Source organism: Catharus ustulatus, chromosome 4 (genome assembly GCF_009819885.2).
Source record: "Catharus ustulatus isolate bCatUst1 chromosome 4, bCatUst1.pri.v2, whole genome shotgun sequence".
NCBI classification, from domain to species: Eukaryota; Metazoa; Chordata; class Aves; order Passeriformes; family Turdidae; genus Catharus; species Catharus ustulatus.
In genome coordinates, this window is record NC_046224.1 from 33,341,658 (window position 1) to 33,354,247 (window position 12,590).

Consider the following 12,590-nt stretch of genomic DNA (forward strand, 5'->3'; position numbering starts at 1 on the left):
CTCCACTAATACATACAAAGAATTCATAATAATTAACAATTTCACCCTTACACTTGTTAAAAACATGGCAGCAAAAGGTTAGAAAATGGAGATATAGTTCTTCAACAGCCGATGTTACCTTCAAGAAGTTTAGCACAGAATGAACTACTCCTGGGCCAAAGTGCAGAAACGCATACATATGCATTTCACGTCATGTGATAGAATTCCTTGGCTGTTACCAACACAGAGATTAAAAAAGAAAAATGTCCAAAGGTTATTAGAGAATATGATGTAAGATTGGAGAAATTTTGCACCCTGTTTATGGTGATCTTTCTCTACTCTTACTTTTGTACTTCAAAGTTGTCTGTCTAGTCAGTCTGGCAGAAAGCTGAGCCTGGTGTCCCTGAACATGGACACTGGAAAAATCCCCTTACTGAATATTGTATATACCTCCTTTTACTCTGTGCATTTGCCAGGGATTATAACTTGATGCTGCTCTGGCTTTACTCTTAACTTCACTTGATAAGTCATATACAAATAATTTCCAAAATAATAACCAAATTTATTGAAAACAGCATGTTTTAAGGGGTTTTTAATAACCAACAACCTCAGCCATATGCAGACTTGAAATTTTATTGCTTTTAAACAGGTTTTCCATGAAAAATATTATTCTTTCATGAGCAATTGCATTTCCACTATAATTCAAATCCTCTGAGATTACAAAGGTAAACTCCTGGTTTTTCCATGGTGCTTTCTCAATGTTTATCAATTAACACAGTAACAGATTTCAAAAAGTATACATGAACTAGAAAGTGCCATTTGCTTTTTATAAATGGGGCTGATACTACAAGCCCACTCTCCAGTAGCAGACTGATTTGGGAGATCTTTCAATAAGAACCACTCCCTAGCTTTTAGCAAAGCTGGAACTGAGCAATAAAGCTACAGGTTCGCTGCTCCAGCTGGTTGGGTTGAGTGAGATGCAGGACTGGTTGGGAAATAGGCAGAGCTGTTCCAAACAGGTCCCAGGTTGTCAGGCATGCACCTGATGCATGCCTCTAATGAGGGGAGAAATAGGAAGTTGTTGGTACAAACCAGAACGGTCTGACTTCTGTAACTAAGGCGCCAGTTTGGGAGCCTGTGTTGGTGGGTCCTACCTTGCCTTTCAGCAGCACCAAATCCAAATTTCTGTGGCTGACCCAAGCAGCTACCAGAAACCTGATATTGATGCCTTTGGGCTGCACTCATGTCCCTGTATCAATAGGCCAAAAAAAAAACCGTAACAGTTGCCGGACAGAAACACCTGGAGGGTAGGGCTGAACCTCAACTATTTATTTTTTTATTCTTCTCACTCATGGAGCAAAGAGTAATGGAGGAAGGCAGGAGGGGTGACAGGAAGCAGGGTAGAAGTGTAGCTCATAAGTATGTCTTGAGTCATCACGCTGTTTCTTTGTTTGCCTTTGAACCTATTGTAAACTTGCATTTGCAGGCTTTTTAGACCTAGTCCAAAACATTTACATGACATCAGTATTACTAAGTTCACTAGTATGGGAGAAGAAAACCCATCAATATGAGTTACACATCGATGCAAAGCTTTTGTGCAGAAGTTTCTGACAAGAACAATGTATGAGTATGAACCAGAGATTTGTAATGGGTGATTTCCTACCCAAATTTTGCATAGTTGTTTTTATATCTTAAGGTGATATAAGTGACTCTATCCGTTTCTTGTGAACTTTTTAAAGCTTTCAGCTTTCTTTACCTTAATGTAGAAGTGAAAATTAAAGGAAGTTAAAATTAGCAACTTCTGCATACCAATATTATCAGGTACTTTTAGCAGTCATTATAATGATTTAGTAACTTTATACAGATCACTCTTAGGTTTAAAACATGTTCTCAAATAAAACAGAGGAAATAGTATGGACTGAAGCTAAAACACAAAGAAGGCATGAAAATAACTGTAATGGCAGGTGCAGTATTTTATTGCAGCAAAGTCAGGCAGTCTAAGCAGCACGAGTCAAGTAAATCCCGCTGGAGAGCGACGGGCCAGTGGAGCCGGGCACGGGAACCTCGGTGGGCAGTGGCGACTCACCTCTCCTCCCCACTTCTTTCCCTGTTCCCCTATAGCAAAGGGGCCACAGACACGGCCCAACAGGGCCCAGAGCACAGCCCCTCCGCCTTTTGTTTCTGCTGCCTGTAGCTGCGATGCCACAATGCTGGCAGAGGCCGCGGTGACAGCGGGCAGCGCAGACGGACGGGGAAGCGGGAGCGGCGGGGCAGCCCCCGGGAGGGCCGAGCGCCCACCGGGACAGGCACAGCCCGGCCCGAGCCCTGAGCCGGCTCCCGGGGCTCGGCAGGCCCCGCTCCGGCCCGCGGGGCGTGTCCGGGCAGCCCCGCTCCGCCCCGGCCCGGCCCGGCGGGGCAGCGGCGGCGAGCGGGGCAGGGCCGGGCCGGAGCCGCGCAGCGGCGGCAGCGCCATGGGGCTGGAGACGGAGAAGGTGGACACCCGCATCTTCATGGACGACGACGACAACTTCCCGCGGAGCGGCGGCCCCGCGCTGTCGGAGGCGGAGAAGTGCGCGGAGGACGAGCTGGACCGCGACCCGCACGGGCTGAACTCCCACCTGCAGGTGCGGGCCGGGCCGGGCCGGGCCGGGCCGGGCCGGGGGCGGGCGGGGCCGGGGCTCGGGTGCTCGGCGAGGGGGGTCCCCGGCGGGCTCCCCCGCCCCAGCCCCCCGTGACGGTAGAGCCTCCTCTTGTTGCAGCTGGGGTTCGAGGATGTGATCGCGGAGCCCGAGCTCACCCACTCCTTCGATAAGGTCTGGATCTGCAGCCACGCTCTGTTTGAGCTCAGCAAGTACGTGATCTACAAGGTCCTGACTCTGGTCCTCGCCATACCGCTGGCCCTGGTTGTGGGGATCGTCTTCGCGACGCTCAGCTGCCTGCACATCTGGTAAGCGGTGCTTTGTCCGTCGGTGCCCGGGCTGTGCCGACAGCTCCGCACAACTCCTCTAGCATTCATCACTGCCCAGCCACCGATCGCCGAGTTTACTCTGGTAGTCAGATCAGCTAATATGAACTGCTTTATTTCTAGAGGGACAGAAAAGGAAACTGTTTTCTCTGTGATTCAGTTCCCTGCCTTGGTTTTACCAGCGGTCTGTCATGACTGTATAAGCTCCAGCGTGCCTGTATTCCTGCTTGGATGCCACCTACAGCAATGCATTCCAATCTTGGCTAGCTTCTGGAGTGATAATAGTGACTGAATTTTTTTTAAACTGAAGTGCAGAATTTGTTCAAACGTGTATTTTAGATTAATTATCTAGCCTGAAGTATTTCTAACACCTGGAGTTATTCCTAACTTCTTATTACCATTAGCTCTTTCATTTTTTTCCTCACAGACTGAAGAAAGCTTTTGATGGCCCAGCTGGCTCTATGTTACTGCCTTAAAATGTAGTGCCAGTGCCTTGCATCTGGTACATAGCTCTCTGTAGATCAATGCTCCAAAGCCCTTCTACCTAAGCAAAAACCCTGCTGAGCTCAGGAAAGCTGCTTCTGGCCATGGCACAAGTTCACAGGCAAATACACTGGCCATCCAAGTCACCAAAGTCACCAAAGCCGTGTACTTCATATACTCTCCAAATATCAGGAATAGTACTTTGAGACCATCATCTGATGGTAGAGAAAGAAGAAAGGCAGGGAGAATATTGAGGTTGAGGAAAGAACTGACAATCCAAATGGCTGTAGAGGAAGGGATGAATGCAGATTATTGACATTATTTCTGCAAACCGGGATTTTCCGTATACATGAGTTTTGGGCAAAATCTAATTTGACTTGGGTAACACTGGAATCTTTTCCTTTTATCAAGGAAAACAGAATATAGAAACTGGAAATGAACTCAAAACCCTAGGAATACATTAATTATCTGAATCTGTGGTGGCAATCTCATGGTTGCAGATTTCAGTATTTGAAAGTGCAATGCAAGCTTGTGTTCATGACATTGTCAAGCCACTTTATAAACTGATTAACCTGAATTTTGGAGCATAGTGTTTGCATAATATCCAAAGGAGTTGCAGTGCAGTTTAGAGATTCCCACTTGCTGCATCTCTTGTTCCCAAATTGTTACAAGGGAACAGTGCATAGGCATAGTGTTTCCCAGATTTTCAGATCTGTCAGCTGTCACTGTGCCATAGTGTGCAGTGTGACTGCAAAAGGGTATGGTGAGTATATATAGGTTTCCAGTCATGAAATATCTGTGGGAAAACTCATCAATGCTAAATTTATTAAAACTGCAGTACTTTTTTGTGCCTCAGAAGGATCTTGTATCTGGATTTCACAGACTGAATACAGAGTTTCACTGATCAAGGACTCAGAGGTCAGTTACTATTTATGCACATAGTCCCTGGTGACTATCTCAGGAACTGTGGGTTCTCAGTACATGTGAAATAGGACTGTCTGAATGTAGCACTTCATTTGAAAAGTTTCTCTTGACTTTTTGTGGACACATTTGTTTCCCCAACAAACCATTTTCTTTGCCCGGGTTCATTGTCAACATAGAATTGATCTTTTGTTTTGATCTTCCTTGCACCTGGGATAGATGTGAAAGAATCATGTAACTCAGTAGTACTATCTGCATCCCCTTGGACTCCATCCAGTGCTACCATCCAAAGGCAATACTCTCTCATATTCCCACAAACTTCAGCTGGATTTGTTCCAACACAAAGGTGGAACACGCTGAGACTAAGTTGGCATCTCTGCACCTCTTTGTGTTCCAGATGTCACGCGAGTGAGGAGTTCAACGTTTCTGTATTTGAGAGGGTAGTGCAAAAGCAGTGCACATTTAGCAGCCCTAAACATAGGGTACTAGTTCCCTTTTAGGCCCATTGGGGCTGAAAAAAAACCAAAACAACTAAACAACTCCTTGTTTTGTACATGAAAGAAAGGGAATTCCATTATAACTCTGTCTTCAGCTGTAAGTGTCATGGGAAGACCCCGGGGAAACCCCCCCAGAATTCTGCCATTCATAGTCTCTGTGCTTCACTTTTATTATGCAAACCAGTGAGATGATGATGTTGATATGCCATTAGGGAGCCTTTTCTGGGGCTAAATTCATAAGTGTTTCAACAACAACTGGAGGTGCTCAAGCAGAAAGCTCTGTTGATGTCACAAATGTTGTTGCAGTTTTGTTAGCATGTTAGAAATCCCCATAAGTCTAACTCAGCATTTCTCATGCTCAAGGGTGCCCTGTGAATTTTCCCCTTCACACCTGATATCAAATGTTGTCTTTCACCTGCAAAAAGAAAGCTAAGTAAGAAATATATAGTGATACACTTAATTTTCATTTTTAACCATAAAGATGGCACATATTGTGTTCCCAAACTGGCTGATTGAGCCAGAATCTGGTTTCACACTACCTAAAAAAGATACGGATGGGCTGAAACTGGGCCAGCTAGCAGGCTGGTGGTCTACATGAAAGCCCGTTCAAGGAAGTCAACTTCACAGTTTTGCTTTACTGATGACTGTCATTCTCACCACAGAGTTTACAGGACACACTGAGTTGTAACTGTGAGTTGTGGAATTAACAAACTTTTAAATGTCCTTGGATTGTAGCTCTTAAGGTTATTGGTTTTTGAACATGAACAGAACTCTTCTGGTTTTTCAGGTGGCTCATGCAAAATCCTTATATTTCTTGTAGATCAGCGACTGATTCTCGCTCCAAGTCACATGTTTGCCACCTCTTGGAAACTAACACTTGAATTTCATATATGCTTTTTTCTGGTCTTATCAGAATAACGTTCTGGTACATTCCACATTTACGCTAAGAATCAGTGACCCATAACTTGGGTCTTAGATCTGAGATGGGCTCAGTCAGCTCTGTAGTCATCATTGGCTAAAGCAGTTGGTACTCACAGCACTTCTCTGCTTGAGCTTCCATTTACAGTGCTAAGTTAGAACCAGGGACTTACATGAAAAGCAGATATGGGCATGCATCATTTCTTACCTTTTTGTATTCCACAACTTCATTTGCGTAGCTGCTGCTATCATACTCAACCTTAAAACCATGTCCTTAAGGACTGCTTGAAGTGGAAATAAATTACACTACAGCTAGGAAGGCCTACCTTATAATCTGGTGGTGCTGCCTTGATGCCTCTTTGATGTCCAGTACGTATCCCTTGATTTAGGAAAAGGAAGTACATGGATGTTGTCTTGATTCTTTTGTAGTAGTTTTATCTTTTCCAGTCTACCCAGGTCCTGGAATACATAATATTTGTTTTAATGCACTTCAAATACTGTGTATGAGTCATGAAAGTGGTTATTCTTTGCCTCATTTGTCCCATGGTTAATGGCATACAACAAGAAGCTGTGCAACTGCTAGGTAATTTTTAGCCATCTTTTCACAATGCTTGCTCGTATTGTAGAGCTATATAAGACTTTTAATTCACAATCATGATGTAGTACATGGAATTAGGTAATTTAAGTGCAGAAACCTAAAGCATTTGAAAAATATATTAAGATATGTCTGAGATTACATATTGAATAACATGACAGGAGAAGGTGTGAATATTCACATTCTTCACTTTGAAGCCAGAATCTGAATTAATGGTGCATGATTACTCCAGCATTGTTGCTCAAGTCTGTGAAAAGTTGATTCTCATTATCAATGGGAATTAAACTGTGCTCTGCCATTTCCAAGAGGTGCTTGGTTCTTCACAGTGTTCATTCAGAGTTTATCAAGAAGAAAAAGTAAAATGAGCAAAAGTGAGAAATATTGAGGGATCTAATTTTGTAGATGTCACACCTTGAACAGAATAAAGAGAAAATGGGATAGGAGGAAAAAAATGGGGTAATTTGCGCTTTTTAGTTCCCCAAAGACACGATTCATCCCACTTGGTCAAAGGAAAAGGTTTTTATAATACATATACATAGAAGATTCAATGAGGGGTTATATAGGTAGCTGTCTTCAGCTTAGATTAGAAATTCAACATGCTGTACTACATTAACACTGGTTGTACCAATATGGCATTTGTGTTGATATCTTTGGGATATGTTACTTTAATTTTGCTACTGTTTACTTTACTGTTTACTTTAATTTATGCTACTGTTAGACATTACTCAAGCTACTACTCAAAGTGGTTACCATGTCTGTGAGCAAAAGCGCAGACCAAGATAAATCCACAGCAAAGGATAGGTACATTATATTTGTCAGGTCACAAAAACAAATACCTGGCATCTAAAGGCATTTGATTATTCATTTTTAAGTGTGACTGGTCACTCCATGGAAAGCACATTACACTCTTTGGTAACTTGGAAATACTGCACTGTCAGATAAGATATCCTGTGCAGAACGGGATGCAGACTTGTACACATGTAAGTACACATGTATATACACACACTCACATAATTTAAAACTTAGAAAACGTCTTTTATGACTCTCCTTGGTGTGAAGGATTTTCTTCTCAGAGGGAAGATGTTTGAGTAATTTTTCTATAAGTAGATGGACTTTTATTTTAAAATTGAAATTTATTTACATTCATTAGCTTTGGTTGCTATCATGTCTCATGTGTCCTTTTATGGATTTAGCCTACTTTGGGTTTTGCATGCATTTACCATAAATAAAAAAATTAAATAACAAGTATTTAAATATTATAAAGCACTACCAAAACATTTTAATGCTAATTTTGCTTAAGATTATCAAAATAGGTTGAGTTCCAGTACTGTGTGAATGACCTCTACAGCAATTTCAAGTGCTATGATCACTGCTTCTCCAGCTTTCTATATCTTTCTGTGAATCTTCTACATACTGTAGTATTTGTTTAGTTTGTATTTTGTATTATGTGATCCTGTAAACAGAGGATCCAAAAGAAATGTTGTCTTTTCTGCTTCTCTCCAGTTCAGTTAGATTTTTTAAAAAATCAAGCCAAATTAATTATAGATGGTAGCAAAGGAGCAATTACACAGTCTTTATAAACTATCTGAAATGGAAAAGAGGCGAAGTCAGCACAAACAGAATTGCCATTTCTGGTGCTTTCCCTGTGTTGCATGGAAAAATAGCAGGTTTTCTTTCCTTTGCATTATTGATGTTTATCAGCTGTATTCAAGCAGGTTAAGGCCTAATTTTTTACTCTATGAATCACCTATTCTATATGCAGTGATATTATAGATAGTTATAAACATATAGTTAACGGGTTCCATTTAAAACTAGAGGCACATTATTCCAGTAATGCTCACAGTCCTATATGGGGTGTTTCAGCAGAGACAAAAGAGAAGGTTTTAGAAAAACTATTCTTGTTTAAATCCATCTGGGCTAGCTTTGAGTAGAGCATTGATGTACTAGTATATGGCTTGCACTGTATGACAAAAGTGGTTAGATAAACACTGAAAGTAATTAATTTTGATTCTGTACATTTCTAACCTTCAACTTTTTTAAAAAGTGGTGAGTTTTTTCTACTTTGTTAATCTGAGAATTACGGATTGTAAATATATAGCACCTTTTTTTCAGACTTATGATGAAATATTAAATTATCTATTTTCTGTCATTCCAGTCAAAGTCAATGAAAGTTCTGCAGTGGAATTATGCAAATGCAAGATCCAAAACTTAAATTTTGAATGCAACAGTAAAGTAGAACAGAGTTTACTATCTTTATCAAAAGGATCTTTAGCTTCTTTTACCTAATTTAGGAAGCAAACATGTTCAGTATGGCAGAGTGGTTTTAATAAAACCTTGCACTAGTAGAAGAACTTCAGTATTATTTATGTGTACATTTAGTTTGTCTGCACCCAGTGAAATGACCACAGGTTTAGGCCAGTAAATGATTAAAGAAGGAGAATAACTTAAAATAGTGTGGTCAGTTATCGTGTATCCACTGGGCCTCCTCAGCTGCCCATATGAGCACTTCTAGCTCTTCTCCACAGTTAGCATGCTTGGCTCAAGCCACCAGTAGTGACTTTGCTTTGGAATTAGTACAGGTGGAGAGCAATCCCCAGATGCTTGCCAATGCTCAGGAGATGAACTCGCAATACTTTCTAGTACGCACCCTGAGTGAATAAAAAGATCTTTTCTCCTGACGAGTTCTAGCCATATTCTAATGTTAATTTCTCACAAATGAAGAACTTTACAGGATCTGCCCATTTTTCTAAGATGAGGCATGTGCCTTTATTGTAATAGTGTGACGTAACTGGACTTGCTTTCCTGTTTCTGTTTTACTGTAGCATCTTGTAACAGGGATGGGTAGGAATGAGACATCAGTGGTGTGATGTGCATGAGTGCCTGTGCACTTGTGTGTGCCTGCGAGACAGAAGAGGCAGCAGAGCAAAAACAGATTGTAAAGGGTGTTCTTTGTAGTAAATCAAACTGGGAAACGTGGTGTTTCTGTCAACCCCTAAAGATCCCCCACATTCAGATGCCGCCACAGCACAAGTGAGTCCTTGGGAGGTTGCAGCAAGGCTACAGCAGATCATGTACCCCAGCTCTGCCAGAAGCAGGGAGAGACAGCAAAAGTTCATCATTCTAAATGGCATTCTAAAGAAATTGCCAGTTAGTAAACAGAGACACAATGGAAAGAAAGATGGTGTCTACACTCTCGTGTTGCATGCAAATTATTCTGGCCAGGGGACCACAGGCATATGTAGGTGAGAGGCCTTGAGCAAACTAAACTGGTGGAGAATGACTACAAGAGAGCAGAGTCAACTTACTTAAATATTTATATTTATATTATAAACTTTTAAAAGTTAAAGTCTTTCATTATCCTGATTTCCCCATTCTGTAGCAGCACCAATCTTCAAATCTTTCATTTTCTCTTTTACAGGGTTGTGGTGCCTTTTGTGAAAACCTGTCTCATGGTCCTGCCTTCAGTGCAAACTGTATGGAAGAGCCTGACAGATGTTTTCGTTGTGCCATTCTTTCAGAGCTTAGGCCGGTGCTTTGCCATGGTTAATATCCGCCTGGACCAAGAGTAAACATCAGAGATGTGACACTGCTGTAGGTGTAGCTGGTGTTAAACTTCTTTGCTAACCTAACATACAAGCACTTACCATTCATTCCAAACTGTTAAATTACGATGGCTGGTTTAAGTGGGAACATGCTGTTTTTATTAAAACTCATTTATTATCAGGGACATCCTTTTAAGAATTAGTAGGCAATTTTCAAAGCTCACTATTTTAACAACAGAGTGATCCTACAGTATATTGGCAACACTTTATTTTAATGGTAGGTTGAATTCAGGAAAATACAGGAGAATTCTCATAGAGGATTAAAAGCCATCACAGTGATAATGATTGGTGTTGTTACTATAAATAAATTAATGAATAGGCTGTGATACCTTAGACAAAACTGATCTCTAGGGTTTCACATCGACTTTACTGCAGTTCCACCAGGGATCATTTTTGGTCTCACTATGCAGAATGATAAACCCAGTCCTCTGTTATCAGCAGTTAAAGTGAACGTGACTCATTATAAACATACAAGGAAAGGAACTGTTGTGCAATTCTCCTATACTGGGGGGTGGGGGAGCTCCCTAGAAGTTTATCCCTTAAAATAAGGTGTTAGCTAATGATCTATAACATTAGCTAATCTGTATATTTTATTTAATGAGAAGTTAACTTTGCTGTATATTTTGTACCTTTGTAAATGGCAGTTGATCAGGTTTTTATGAAGCATAGTTTCTCTAGTATTTGAATTCTAACCAATTTAATAAGCAGCAAGAGTGAGACTGCAAAAATTACTTTAAGTAACTAAAATTTCCTTTTCTAAATTAAGTAGATTTTGAGTGTTGCTGTGCAAATCTAATATATTAATTATATATGATTGTGTGTAAAAGCAAAGATTATAAGTGTTTTCATACACGATTATGCAAAAGACTTGGAAATATCTGTTTATGAGAAGTGATTTTTATTAAAAATTGGGTGTAATAAATGCTACCCTGCCTATTTCTGTATATTATTGGTGTGAACATTGTGATATTTAAAATGATAGGCACTATGCTAGCACTTTAACTAGGTAGCAAGCTCTTACAGAAGGCGAGTGTATTCAGTATCCTTGTCTAATTCTCCTAACCTATTGACTTGACTCTCTCTGTTCATATTTACTATTTCAAAGCCTAAACCCTGAAAAAGACTCTTCTTTCTTCTGCACTTATTATGAATTTTTAAACCAGAACAACAGAATGTGTGCAGAGGTACATTAAAATTACATTAGCTTTCTAGTGGGCTTATGCTGCTGTTTTATTTAAATGCAGATGGTGAGTTGCAAATGTAAAATGTTTGTATCATTTAGAATGTCATTTTCTAAAGTGATGATTCAAATTTCTTATCAAACAAGAGGTATTTAATAAAATAATAACATGTCAGCTGTTTCCCATTTTCAACTCAATTTCTTTTCAGATTTGTCAGCTTTTCAACAAACTCTTAAAATGCCAAACAGCATAGAATACTATGCAGTTCTTGCAAAATATGTGAGAGGTAAAGAAATGGATGAGTATCAATATAGTTCTATTATCAACTGCATTTAACATATTTGTAGTAGAAAATTACATATCTCTGTGTGCAATTAAGCCCATACAGAATGATTGCTTTCTCTGAAGTAGGTCTCTGCAGAATTTTGGCAACATTCAAAATAAAAATAATAAAAATAAAGAAATGATAAAGAAATTGTTTTTACAGGCGCATGCTTTTTTTACAGATGAGCTGCAGAATTTTCCTTTTCTTGTCTGTTGGCCTATTAAAGCTACCTGGTACTATATTCTTTGTATATTAAGAACATCTTTGTATATTAAAAGTATTTTTAGCAGTTGTGCCATTTAGAGAGGGATTCATATGGCTTTACAAAACTGGATGTTAATGATTAGTGCCCATGGAAACTTCTCTTGTTCATTTTTATTCTGCAAGAAGTTAGCTTGTTTTTCAGATGTGTTCTTCAAAATACCTTTCTTGTGTTAAAAATGGAAATAACTCTTTTGAAAATAAAAATTGGCTAGGCTAGGCTTGAACTCTTTTGAGAGTTATTTTCTTTTACAGCTTCCAAGGACTTTTACAAAGATATTTTCCACTGAAAAATATCCCCTTGATGAATTCATTTAAAATAGAAAAAGAAAATAAATCAATCAGAACTAATTCTTGGGTCTAAAAGGAGCTCTATAAAAGCCTAAGCTTTGACGAAACCTAAGTCTGGATTTTATGTTTTGAGAATGAGACCATTCCCAGAGAAAAATGTACCATTTTATCGTTTGCATTCCTGGATATATGCATTCTTAAATAGCTTACTGAAGTCAACTGGCTCTACCTACCACAGACAATTAATTAGAATGGTTTGTTTGGTTCTTATTTTGATTTAGGCTTGTCATTGATTAGTTCTTCTCACCATTTCTCTAGCTGCTACAAGACTCGAGCAAACTTGTAATTAAAGCTCTTAGTTTCTTAGATATTTATAACAATATCTTTCTCTGGAACAGGTGTGCCTTTAAGAAAATATGAAGTGCACTCTTAGACTTTGGGTAAAATATTAGATGCTTGGCAAATACTTTTACTTTGTCCATAAAAGGGGTGGAAGGAAGTAGAAATATTTACAGATTCTCCAATACTCAGGTGTGAATCTGCCCCAGGCAACTCTGACTGGCAAGTATTCT

General features: G+C 39.8%; 1 protein-coding gene across 1 annotated transcript; it reads left to right on the forward strand.

Moving 5' to 3' along the window:
• The first annotated feature begins 2,404 nt into the window (after positions 1–2,404).
• Positions 2,405–11,957, forward strand: CAV2 (caveolin 2). Its single transcript, XM_033059020.1, has 3 exons — positions 2,405–2,603; positions 2,739–2,926; positions 9,777–11,957. The coding sequence occupies exons 1-3, from the start codon at positions 2,451–2,453 to the stop codon at positions 9,925–9,927; spliced, it is 492 nt and encodes a 163-aa protein (XP_032914911.1). The 5' UTR covers positions 2,405–2,450; the 3' UTR covers positions 9,928–11,957.
• Positions 11,958–12,590: the final 633 nt, after the last annotated feature.

Excerpts from the sequence above, each read along its gene's own strand:
- CAV2 (XM_033059020.1), top strand. The coding sequence starts at position 2,451 with ATGGGGCTGGAGACGGAGAAGGTGGACACCCGCATCTTCATGGACGAC. Across the intron at positions 2,604-2,738 it reads GGCTGAACTCCCACCTGCAG|CTGGGGTTCGAGGATGTGAT; the intron begins GTGCGGGCCGGG and ends CTCTTGTTGCAG. Across the intron at positions 2,927-9,776 it reads CTCAGCTGCCTGCACATCTG|GGTTGTGGTGCCTTTTGTGA; the intron begins GTAAGCGGTGCT and ends TCTCTTTTACAG.